Raw genomic sequence first — 13,742 nt, forward strand, 5'->3', positions numbered from 1 at the left:
TACTATGGATGAGTTTAATTATAAATCCGTCATGCGTAGTCTCTTGTTGTTTTTAACTAGTTTTATTGGTTTATTTCAAAAATGACAGATCGTTTTTCAATTTTATTGGTTTGACGGAACGATAAACGACAAACGGACGTTGATGCGTATGAACTCGCCTTTAAATTTTTGACGTTTGTCAAAGTCTTGCCAAATTATAGGTTAGAATTTTGTGTCAACTTTTAGTCAAATACTGCGTTTTGGAAGATGATGCATTTTGATTCGTGTTATTACGTGTGTTTTGTGTCTTTTGAAATCAAGCGGAGGAAAAATCGAGTGAAGATTAACTGTAGACCCAGAGCCCAGTTTATGGTTAATATTCGCTGCCCAGGCAGAAAGTCTTATACACCAATAAAGTTACCATCAATAAAGTTCGTATACCATCTCGTCGTAGATAAGTGCATCTCGAATATGGTAGAACGACCATACTAAACACATACTAAAAACTGGAGTAGCTATAAAATATCGAGATCACACGATAGGTAAATAATGGATTTTAGTACTGCAGAACAATAATGTCAAAAGGTACTGATTTAAAAAAATTAAGATTAAAGTTAATTAATCAACCTTTAAGGTATAAAATTTGGTAGGTGTTATTATTAATAAAATAGTTTGTTTTATTTACCTATGTTGTTTTATTTATTCCTGTGGAATATTACAAATTTGTATTTGTACATAAGTTATATTGATAAATATAATCACAAATGCGGGAAGTTTCATAAAGCTTGAAAGTAAGAAATAGTTCTTTTTTATATTTTTTTTTGTATGTGGCGTCTTGTTTGTTTTGTATTAACACATACCGTTTTTTATTAAATAAAATAACTCGATTATATTTTTTCAGTTTTATACAGTTTTTTTCACAACATTTTGAAGTAATCACTTGTCCTTGTCAGTCAAATTTTAAATATATTAATTTCCTGCTATGAGTTCCAGTTGTACCAACTTATTTCTTTGTAAAATAAAATAAACTACTTTGAAATTAAAATGACAGACACATCTATCACTGTCAAGGATCTTCTCGTTGGACAGACTATACTGATTATTAATTACCTACTGAAATTAAATATTTTATAAAAATAAAAATAATTATAGCAGAACATAATTCAGTATCTTTGTGGTAAAGAATATTATATTATATAGAACATTTTAATTTGAATAATACGCATACACTAAAAGAAGTGTACTTACAACTCTCCATTTTGTATAGGTATTATGTGGAACTTATATGAATTCTAAATAAATTATATCAGCTATTCCCTCTAACTGTTCTTGTTGCTGGCTCGTTTCCTCTCTATAGAACGCAGGTGTTGGAGCACTTTCGTTGCGAAAGTATTTGTCGCGTTCCAGGATGCCTTCGAAGAAAGCATCGCATCAATTAGTGTCTCTGGTTGAATTATCTATTCGAGGACAATCCACCAGATGATTACGCATTAAGTTGAAACGTGGGTACGCAAAGAACACGTGCTCCGCGTCTTCAGGGATTCCTGGACAGGACGGACACTCCGGGGAATCATCGAGTCATCGAGTCGGAATCAACAATGAAGGTATGCTCAGAAGCAACCATGTCCTGAGATCATCTGTGTCAGGTAGTAGTTGACCTCTCCATATTTTCGACTCAGCTAAACATTCAACTGAGGTAGAAGACGGTACGTCTACCTACCCTATGTTGCAGCCTCGCACTTCTGAGTGCATCAGGGCTCAGTGCTGACGCTCCTATTCGTCGATAAAGGACTTGCCGTTCTTTGGCTAGAATTTCAATAGGAAACATTTCAGCGATAACGCACACCGCATCCTCAGACACCGTGCGGAAGGCACTAGATACTCTCAGGGCACTGAGCCTATATACTGATGCGACTCTTCTCCGTGTTCCTTGTATTCTGAGGGCGTCAGCCCAAATAGAAATTCCATAAGTTAGTACCGGTGTGACTACTGACGACAGCAGTGACCTCCTAATTTGTTTCGGGCCTCCAACATTCGGCATCAGCCGTGATAGGCTAACTCTAACTACTGACGCTGTGGTACATACATGTTCCACTTGCTGCTTAAAATTTAGCCTGGCATCAAGCATCACTCCCAAATATCGTATGAACGGCTGTGATGTGATCTCCTGCTCTCCCACTTCCAGCCTGATAGTTTCAACCTTCTTTCTACTAATGATGAGCACTGAATCGGTCTTATGTTTGACATTTGCAGCTGCATCTCGCAGATCCATTAGTTAATCCTCCGAAAGGTGATGTCGAAGTCTAGATTCACATCTTCTAGATGCTTCGCAACGATCACCACAGCCACGTCATCTGCATACGCCACTAGTTTGACATTCCTCGGAAGTACCAGGTTTAGTAGTCCATCGTACGTATCTAATATTCCACCAAAGCGGTCCCAAGACCGAACCCTAAGGCACTCCTCCATTTATTCTATAATTCTTTGGGCCGCTCTTCGTGTCGTATTTTAGGAGCCTAGATGAAAAGTAGCTTGCAATCATCCTACGCAAGTATCCTGGTACGTTTTTCTCTTCAAGGACCCGCATAATGCAGAGTGTGGAGTGTGGAAGAATAAATTTGAAAAATCTAAACAGGCCTTTATTTGAAAAGTATACACCTTGAAGAAATGCTGTACACTAAAAAAATCATATTGGATTTTAAAACTGAAGGTACATTAAGTTAGGTTAGGTTTCTGGGTTTGGGATTCTGTTTGACCCCTCACTCGGAGGCCTTTTGCCCATTGCGATACTCCCATATATTATTGTACCAAATCTTTCTCTCGTTCTTTCTTTGCGTTAAAGCACTTCCAGCTTTTTGCGAAGTTTCCGATGTCGCTGACGTTGGCTTCTGCTGCTTCCCCTAGTCCCTCCAAAAACCCGTACCCTAAAGTTCTAAAGCGTAGGTTTTCCAGTGCCGTACCAGCAGGTGATTTATGGTTTCTTCTTCCTCTCCGCACCCTCTGCAATAAGTAGTCGTCGTTGGAAACCTTCCATCTTGCGAGGTTTATTCCCCCGTAAAAGGTGGCCCCCCCGTGGGGCAGATGACACCTGCAATTATGCTTACTAGGTTCTTTTTATGCTCTAGTAGTTGTACACAAAAAATAAGGTACACAAAATAAATACTTCTTTGCCATTACTAAAGTAATTTTTATAACTATTTTATTTAGATCAAATATTTGATTTTCTCAGTGTAGAATATTTTTATGTATATAAACCTTGTTTATATATTCTTAAAGTTGTTCAACCGACTAGACAAATTGTGCTGCCAACTGCAGGACAAATCGTGAACCTTTCGGGGCGGAGTCAAAAATATCGATTATTTTCGTTATTTTCCTCAGAGTAATGTAATAATATAGCCCCGGGTTTCTGCGAACTTTAATAGTGATCAGCTGATTAAGAAATTTAAGCGAAACTTTTATTTTATTGTAAATTGTGGATTATTTTTGCCTGTTATTTTAAGAATTCTAAACCGTATTAACAAAGAAATTATTATTTCGATATGTTGGTACATTATTTATAATTTATGATAATGCTAATTGCTGTTAATTAATATTTAAAAAAAAGTTATATACCTATTTTAATTTGATTTAATGCAGGTTTATAAAAGAATCATTTCATTCTTAGATTATTTTATTCTAAATTGAGTGCTTTACCAATTTTACGATATTTTTTTTTGAAAACATAAAACTTTTTACATTTTCGATGACAACTAATTGGCATGGTATTATTGGTATGGGAATTAGCCAAGAAAGAAAAGAATTGGCTATAACTTGTAATTTTTCGAAAAAAACATATGATACCTATATCGCTGAAAAGCTTAAAGAATGGGGCTCTTTATGAGGTCATGGCCAACTAGGGTTTCCATTTTAAAAGAACATAATGTTTGTGTCATATGTCAAAAATGACAGGCTTTAGAAAAAAAAACAGAAAACACAAACTCATTAGGTATGTGATTATCTACAACTTTTATCTGAAAACTTTTTGTCTAAAATACCGTATGATCGAATAAAAACGGCGTCAGCGATGGCTATGAAATGACGATCGATGATATTTTCCATATAATTTTACATATAAAATGACAACGATCTTGATTTCATAGCCATCGTTGACGCCGTTTTTATTCGATCATACGGTAGATTATAATGGAATTAGAGACAAGTTTTAAAATAGCCAAAATTTTTTTTTTTCGTAATATCTAGTAAGCCTTGAACTTCACATATTTAAGACCCCACAAAACTGCAGTTCTTTCCCCATTTAACCGACTCTCTGTCTCCAGTAGTTTCCGAGATACCCATAGTGAACATCGTAGGAAACTCACCCTGTATAGTATTTAGAAACTAACTATTATTATTATTTGACTAGATTTATTTGATTAATAAGACTCGATTAATTTATTTTAAAAAATAAATTTGATCAGATTTTTTCGTATATTCTACTACCAGAAAACCAAAATTATATGATAAGCACTTTTCAAAGAAGTTGAAAGAAGATATAGTGTATCTATCACAATACTTAATAGAATTACTACAATTAGAAGAAAAACAAAAAGTAAAAATACCCAAATACCTTCACCACTCATCTACAAAATAAACGAATATAATCTCTTATAAAAACACTACACAACTACTTCTTGTACTTTACACTGAAAAATGATCAAACTTACTAATTAACCAAACAAAAAGAAAAAATAACTAAATTATCCCTTCATTTCATCCTACTTAACTACAAAATAATAAACTATAAAAACACTACTAAACTAATTCTGGTATTCTACACTAAACATTATAACTAAACTTAATAAAATTAATCTAATTACTACAACCACAACAACTACAAAGAAATAAGAACATTTTTTAAAACTAGAAGAAACAGAACTTCGTACGTGCGACCAGTATAATAGATCAAGCTAAGAAGCTAAGACAAAGAATATAAAATACTTTAAAAATGCGCATTCAGAAAGAAAAAATATCTCGAAAATTATCTAAACAAACAAGTTTTTTTCTTATCAGTGAAAAGCATCGGCCTCGTCGGCCTTGCGGAATTTGTCGGGTATTTACAATGGTCGAATTGAATAATTACCAGCTTTTATAGCATATCTAATAGACAAAAAGTATCTGGTCGATTAGTAGCCAATTGGCACAGTCCGAAAATTATCGATTTTTATTTTCTCTGTTTTTATTGGTCGCTTTAAAATTCAGAGTAACAAAAAATATTTTTCTGTAGTAAAAGACTGTGAAATACGCCCCGCCATCTGGTGCTTTACATCCATAAACGTCTTAGGTTGAGCTACTTTAAAAATTCATATACAAGGATATAAATAAGATTATTACAAAGTTATTTATTAAAAATATATGGAAAAACCAATTTACATAATAACTCTGGTAATTCAACGTATTTTTAGACGCCTTAAAAGTACCAATATATAAATAATATTCTAGTTTTATATACAACCCATGAATTAAAAATACCTTAGAAACTGATTTAGACACAAAACAAAATCTTTAACTAACGATTGAAAGAAAAAGAAGATGCGCAATTTTATTTTTTTTTAATGGATATTTACAAAATGCCAAACAAAAAAAAAGAAACATCTCTGGCTGGATACCTCGTATACTCCATTGCATCTTTTTTCCTTTAATCACAGAATATATTGCGTAGCTATAATGCATATATTGCGTAGCTATAATGTCACTCTGAATAGATTGACACATCATATGTCAACTTTTGACATTTTCGCATATGGTTTATTTGAAATTATAACTTGCGGTTCGTAACAAAAATTTGACTTGAAATACGAAGTGTGTAGTATCAAATTATTCGTAAAAAAATACTTTTTCCAAATATGCTAATGAGCCACCCTCGTTCCATTTGAAAAAATTGAGTTATGATTAAAAATACGATTTGAGAATTTTCTTACTGGCCAGGACAAGCCACTAAAAATATTAGACGATCAAATCTATTTTTCCAAGGCTCCTTGATTAATTGTTGTTTTTAACATAGCCATGGCACCCTAGATTGAATTTTAAAATACAATTTTTTATTAAGCGAGAATGTCAAAAGTTGACATATGATATGTCATTCTATTCAGAATGTCATTTTCTATCGAATAAAGTAAAAAATACCGAGAGTGCCATTTAAAAATCAACAGTTGTAGTCATTTCCGGTGAAACAGGAAGTGACCAAAAACAATTGAATACACCACTCAATCTCAATATATGTCATATACTAACATATCAAATTTCGTTTTTTTATCTGAAAAAATAAAAAAGTTATAGGGGGTGAGCCACTTTTGAGACGCACCCGGTATAGTATTCCATTTAAAAATATACAACTTTGGTTTGAAAATATGTTTGAATCACCCTGTATGTTGACAAAAATATCTGCAAAATATGCGTTACCATTGCATCCATATTATGGAAATAGATTGAGAAATGAATTTCACAAACCCAAAACGTAATATAGGGCTTTTTCGGAAAACCGTATAATATTTCGTATTATAATATTAAAAGTAAAATATTTTACAGTGCGCTAAAAACATAGAGTAGTAAAATAAAATAACTAATGAAAAAGAAACATATTACGAAAAATTAGGATTTTCCAATAGTGGTTTTCTGAAGTAATTACTAATGTTCGGCCACGATTTCTCTCTTCTATCTTAAAGCTTAATTCAAGCATATAAAATCGGTCGATCTGTTTTATTGATTCCATGATTATTTGTCTTATGGTCATATTATTGTTTTAAATGTGAATAAAGAAGAGTAGTGCCTATACAAACATGTTATATGTATGTTTGGATTATCAATCTGCAGATCTTGGAAGATAACTGACAATTGAGTGGGTTCACTTTATGGTTTTCACATTAGATGTAAGTAATATTTATATTATTATAATAAATTATATCACAATAAATAAATTTAATGTTATATTGAACTTTGTATATTTGGTGGTAAAGAAAAGTAGTAGGTAATGAATTTCCAGGTATATGTGTTCAATTCCACATTAATTTTCTTCTTAAAGTTACATCATCAATAATAATTGTTACCAATCAATGATTATCTTTAATTTCAATTACTCATAAGTATTAATACTACATTAAATTAATATTTCAAATATACATTTTAATTATAGTTATAAAATCTGGGAGAATTCATTCATAATCATTAATTAGACAGGAATTGCTATGAATGGAATTTTTGTTATAAATTTAATAAAAAAATATAAACTCTCGAATACTATTTCACATGATTGCCATTAATTTTTCATTACATTACATTACATTTTTAAATGGGAACATTGAATATAATTTAATTCTTATAAGTTTTTACAAGTGGCTCACCCCTAATTATATATTATTTATTTAATTTTTATTGTAAAACAAAGATTTTGTATGTTGGTATGAGACATTAATCAGGATTAATTGACGTATTCAATTATTTTCGGCCACTTCTTGTTTCGCCGGAAATAACTACAACTTTTGATTTTTAAATAGTGCCCTCGGTATTTTTTTTACTTTATTTGATAGAAAATGGCATTTTAAGTACAATGATATTTAATATGTCAACTTTTGACATTTTCGTTTAAAAAAATCGTCTTTTAAATTTTAATCTAGAGTGGCATGGCATGTTTCATTTTTTTTCAAATGGAACGAGTATGACTCATTAGCATATTTGGAAAAAGCATTTTTTACGAATAATTTGGTACCACACACTTGGTATTTCGAGTTAAATTGTCGTTATGAACTACATGCTACAGTTTTAAATAAACCATATGAGAAAATGTCAAAAGTTGACATATGATATGTCATTTTATTCAGAGGGTCATTTTCTATCGAATAAAGTAAAAAATGCCGAAGGTGTCACTTAAAAATCAAAAGTTTTGATCATTTCCGGAGAAACAGGAAGTGACCGAAAACAATTAATTGATCAATAAATCCTTAATTTTAATGTCATATATCAAAGATATATGACATAATTAATTATGTCATATATCAAAGATACCATATTTTAAAAGCATATACTAAGGTACCAAATCTCGTTTTTTTATCTGAAAAAATTAAAAAGTTATAGAGGTGAGCCATTTTATAGAGGAGAGCTTATAGGTCATAATAATAGTACAGTATACCGGGTGCGTCTCAAAAATGGCTCATCCCTATAACTTTTTTGTTTTTTTCAGATAAAAAAAACGAGATTTGGTATGTTAGTATATGACATAAATTAGGATTGATTGACGTATTCAATTGTTTGTGGTCACTTCCTGTTTCACCGGAAATTACAACTTTTGATTTTTAAATGGCACCCTCGGTATTTTTTTACTTTATTCCATAGAAAATGACATTCGGAATAAAATGACATATCATATGTCAAACTTTTGACATCCTCGCTTAAAACAAAATTGAATTTTAAAATTCAATCTCGGGTGGCATGGTTATGTTAAAAACTCTAATTCTTAATCAAGAAGCCTTGGAAAAATAGATTTGATTGTGTAATGTTTTTAGTGTCTTGTCCTGGCCAGTTAGAAAATGCTCAAATCGTATTTTTAATCATATCTCAATTTTTTTCAAATGGAACGAGGGTGCCTCATTAGCATATTTGGAAAAAGCATTTTATACGAATAATTTGGTACCACACACTTGGTATTTCGAGTCAAATTTTCGTTACGAACCGCAACTTATAATTTCAAATAAACCATATACGAAAATGTCAAAAGTTGACATATGATATGTCATTCTAGTCAGAGTGTTATTTTCTATCGAATAAAGTAAAAAAGTACCGAGGGTGCCATTTAAAAATCAAAAGTTGTAGTAATTTCCGGTGAAACAGGAAGTGACCGCAAACAATTGAATGCGTCAATTAATCCTAATTTATGTCATATTCTAACATACCAAATTTCGTTTTTTTAACAGTAAAATTAAAAAAGTTATAGGGGTGAGCCACTTTTAAGACGCACCGGGGTATAAACAGTTATACAAACAATAATTATGTATACAGGGTGTTTCAATATTCCGCGACCATATAGGCCATTGAATTTACTGAAGTGTTCGTTGAGAAGACAGTGTCATCTTAAAAACCTTGTGTCAATCCGAAGAACGTCTTTTTGGTTCTTCTCAGTCGTAAGTTTTGAGAAATTTCTTCGTGTGTCTTAGACCGTTGGAGGATTCCCATTCTAGGTTACAGATGTAGTCTTCCAGGTTCTTCAATTCCGCTTTAAGTTGGTTTCCACTTGGAAAGCAGAACGGTTCTGGTCTAGTGGAGTGTTCGCTCCTTTACTAGCTATATTGGTTGCTTTTTCATTACCTTCTACCCTTTGGTGAGCTGCCACCCAGGGTAGGCGGGAGGGGCGGATCCAGGATTCTGGAAAGGGGGGGCTTGACTCAAAACTTTACTCAAAGTACATACTCTAGAATCGTTTGTGAGAGAATAAATTAATAATATATCGGTGCGTCTCAAAAGTGGCTCACCCCCTATAACTTTTTTATTTTTTCAAATAAAACAACGAGATTTGGTATGTTAGTATATGATATAAATTAGGATTGATTGACACATCCATTTTTTTCGGTCACTTCCGGTTTTACCGGAAATGACTACAACTTTTGATTTTTAAATGGCACCCTCGGTTTTTTTTTACTTTATGCGATCGAAAATGACACTCTGAATAGAATGAAATATCATATGTCAACTTTTGACATTTTCACGTATGGTTTATTTGAAATTATGCATGCGGTTCATAACGACAATTTGACTCGAAATACCAAGTGTGTGGTATCAAATTATTCGTAAAACATGCTTTTTCCAAGTATACTAATGAGCCGCCCTCGTTCCATTTAAGAAAAATGAGATATGATTAAAAATACGATTTGGGCATATTTTAACCGGCAAGGACAAGACACTAAAAACATTAGACGATCAAATTTATTTTTCCAGGGCTCTTTGTTTAAAAATTAGTGTTTTTAACACAGCCATGGCACTCTAGATTAAAATTTAAAATACAACTTGTTTTTGAGCGAATACGTCAAAAGTTGCCATATGATATGTCATTCGATTCAGAGTGTCACTTTCTATCGAATAAAGTAAAAAAATACCGAGGATGCCATTTAAAAATCAAAAGTTGTAGTCATTTCCGGTGAAACAGGAAGTGACCAAAAACAATTGAATACCGTATTTATCTGTAAAAATAAAAAAGTTATAGGGGTGAGCCACTTTTGAAACGCACCCGGTATAAACAAATCGGTAATCTCTAATTACCAACCGGCGATTAGTTATCGGAAATGCTCAGATGCATTCAGCACATGATCAGTAATAAATTACTAATTGAGCAGGTCTGCTGAATGCAGCCTTCTTTAACCAACTTCGAATAGATAGTTACTGAGTTGATAGTTTTTAATGCTGCTTGACTATCGGATAAGATGGCTAATTCTTGTTTCCGATAGTTCCTATCTAAGTTGTACGCATCTTTCCATACCGTAGATTTCTGCCTGAAGGATGCTGAGGTAGGTATTCATTGGTTCGGAGTATTTTATTTTCGGCCCAAATACATATTTTGGGACCGTAGAAGCTTTTAAATTTCATAGTAAAAAAAATCATCATCATAAAATCATGTCATATTTAAAAAAGATAGTTGTTGATCATTTGTTGATGGCTCTTGAAATGACAAATGTCGGTTTGACAATCTATTGACACTATCTTACAGAATAAAAAAAGTAGAATGTGGAATTTATTTTATTATATTTATTCATTCAAAAAGACTTACAAAAAAATAAAAGTAAAATCGCGAGTATAGCGTGGTAGGCAATTATTATTTTCCTGAAACTAAGACATTTATTGACTTTTTCTTTATTTATAATCTTTTGGTAAACATAAAGTTTTATGTGCCACAACAAAAAAAATCGTTTCCTACAACTATGCACGTCACCGCGATGTTGCAATTTTATTTAAAATACTGATATACGCGATTAACTTTTATTTTTCAGATTATATACCTATTTTATCTAAATTGTTATTGAGCGCACAAAATCCGTTTATGTCTTATACTTACTTGTTTGTTGTTAGTGGGTATAGGAGGGCCCAACAGACCTACAGCACAAATAATCAATCTAGTGAGTAAATTATTTATAATAATTTATCGTATTTTAAAGACTAATGCCCACTTGCACCGTTTGTATAAACTTTGTTTAAAGGCTAAACAGTGATTAACTATAATAAAATATTATATAGTTAATCACTGTTTAGCCTTTAAACAAAGTTTATACAAACGGTGCAAGTGGGCATAATAAATGATATTTAGTATTTATCAGGGTTGGCATGATTTAAATCGTGATTTAAATCAAGTGATTTTTTTAATTTAAATCATGTGATTTAAATAAAAAAAAATAATTTTATTGAAAATTTATAATAAATCAAAAAATAACTGTAAAAGTTATAAAAATGTGTCATAGAAAACCAGAAAAGATATTTCTATAACATATATAACAGATAATAATTCGATAAGAAGTCGAAAAATAATTGGAAATGTTATAAAACTATATAAAAATATCTATTCATTAAAATTTAAATGTTGGACCGATTTTTGAAGTAATTTCGTGTGAATCCATTAGACCACTAAACGCAGGGATTTATTTTAAAATTTATGTATAAGTGACAAAAATTCGCTGTTCGAATACATATCATTCGCAAAGTCTAGTGCAGAACTAGGTTTTTCTGATATAGAGACTATATCTTCATTCCTGAGATTCTATAATCGTTGTCAGAAAATGTGTTGTTTTTTTTTTTTTTTTTGAAACGGTTGTATATTTCCAAATTCCTACCGACATTTTGATCTGCAGTAAGTACTTTACGCTTTGACATAGATAATACATACTAATTTCATTCTCGACTTAAGACTATTTCCGAATTTCCGTGTATTGTTTTATTAGGAGTAAAAATTATACTTTTTTTGACGATGCTGTACCTTTGAAGGACCATCGTAAAGCTATTCCGACGTTACAGGGAGGCACAAAAAATACATTTTTACTACGAATAGAACATACTATTTCTTTTAAAACATTACAAATAATTTTTTAATCAATTTCAAACATTGCAAATAATAGAAACAGTAATCGAGCAACAATTTATACACTCATTGAATTTGACACTTAATATCAGTTTAATAATATATTTTTGTACTTTTTGTAAAAGTGCTTTACTTTTATGCCTAGGCGTTAAAATGACAAAAGTTAATATTTTTGAGATGTTTGAAAAAAAATCCTTTTGATCTGAAGCGAGCGACTTTTTTTGCGGAATATATTGGTGACAGATGTGGAAAAATGACAAACGCGCAGTAGAATTGTTAATGTTATAGGTATCGGGCAGAGTTATAAAGATTTAGCCATTTAGGATAGGACTCTAATTGGAAATAAGTCCTAGTCATTTAGAAATCCCATTTAAATATTGTTTTGAATTAAAATCAAAAAAATCTGATTTAAATAAAAAAAAATGATTTAAATCAAAAAAATCTGATTTTTTGATTTTTTTAAAAAAATCATGATTTTTTCCAACCCTGGTATTTATCACTTTATTGCATTCATAAAAATACTACCTTAAAATATTGACTTAATTTATTATGCTCTTATTAATATTATAATGATATTTTTCATAATATTTTTTTTTTTCGTTATCTTCCAGTTTATACAGGGTTTTAAATAAGTGCAAATATTTTCAGAGCTCGTAGATCTCGATAAAAGAAACATATTTTCTCTTTACCAGTTTTCAAATAAGTCCAAAATAACCGAGTTATTTAAGTTTGAAAGTTTAAAAAAAAAAGATTTTTTTTTTGGAAAAATGTTAAGAGCCACCTGATTTTTTCTGTATTTGCACTATTTGCATCCCTTTTAGTGCCGTAACCATAGAGTAAAGCATAGAATAACTAACTGAAAGAAATGGAAACTCCTATGTTAAAGCTTGGAAACACGCGCTCGCCGCGATCCAAGCGGGCTACTGGCAGAACTAAAGGTTCGCGCCATACTTTTAAATGGACCTTTACTGCCAGTTCATAAGTTTTTTACTTATATTTGGTAATTTCAATCTTGATTATTAATTAATTTGTAACAAAACATTTACAAAATAAAAATAATGTATTTTGATACAAATAAATTAATAATCTAGATTGAAATTATCCCTGAAATTAGAATAAAACACGAAAAATTTGTAACTTGATTATTTTATTATAACATTTCTTAATAAAAATACATATAACACATTCAATACCATACAAGTATATATAAAAGTTATCAGAATTTATACGATCAGTTATAAATAATTATAAAAAAAGGTTATAAATTATAATTAAATAAATCCTTATATAAAAGGCATATTAGTTAACGTGTATCTAATTTGGTATAACTTTAATCTAAACTTTAATAACCTATTCAAATAGAAACATCTTACAATTCGCGTTGTATAATACAGAAAGTAAAGGGACAAATTTGTTAGTAAATCTATTCCCCATGACCCGAAACATTTTTTTACAAACAAAACAGGACATATAAAGTTTATCAATAATACAAGTGTATAGAAAATGTATAAATAAGTAAATAAAAATATATTTTCAAACTAAATGATTAATGATTATACTCGTTTAAATAAATAAATAATCTTTTTAAAATTACTTGTTTGTCTTTGCAAATTTGTATATTTCATATTTATTTAAAACCGTACCCTTCCCTTAAAATTACTGCACAACCTTAAAAATT

General features: G+C 30.9%; 2 protein-coding genes across 3 annotated transcripts in view; one reads left to right on the forward strand and one right to left on the reverse strand.

Moving 5' to 3' along the window:
* Positions 1 to 1,666: 1,666 nt before the first annotated feature.
* On the reverse strand, positions 1,667 to 2,251 carry LOC115883146. Its single transcript, XM_030901465.1, has one exon. It carries the CDS (start codon positions 2,249 to 2,251, stop codon positions 1,667 to 1,669), a length of 585 nt encoding a protein of 194 aa, XP_030757325.1.
* An 8,772-nt stretch (positions 2,252 to 11,023) lies between these two features.
* The window catches only part of LOC115884075 (trehalase-like), a 51,552-nt gene continuing 48,833 nt past the window's right edge, over positions 11,024 to 13,742 (forward strand). For both annotated transcript variants that reach the window (XM_030902557.1, XM_030902537.1), the window contains exon 1: positions 11,024 to 11,111. The gene's annotated coding sequence lies outside the window, so the exon portion shown is untranslated. The remainder of the gene's footprint in view (positions 11,112 to 13,742) is intronic.

This window comes from Sitophilus oryzae, unplaced genomic scaffold (assembly GCF_002938485.1).
Source record: "Sitophilus oryzae breed Bouriz unplaced genomic scaffold, Soryzae_2.0 scaffold_111_pilon_pilon, whole genome shotgun sequence".
In the NCBI taxonomy this organism is placed as follows: Eukaryota; Metazoa; Arthropoda; class Insecta; order Coleoptera; family Curculionidae; genus Sitophilus; species Sitophilus oryzae.

Coding starts and splice junctions, on each gene's coding strand:
- LOC115883146 (XM_030901465.1), bottom strand. CDS start 2,251: ATGGATCTGCGAGATGCAGCTGCAAATGTCAAACATAAGACCGATTCA.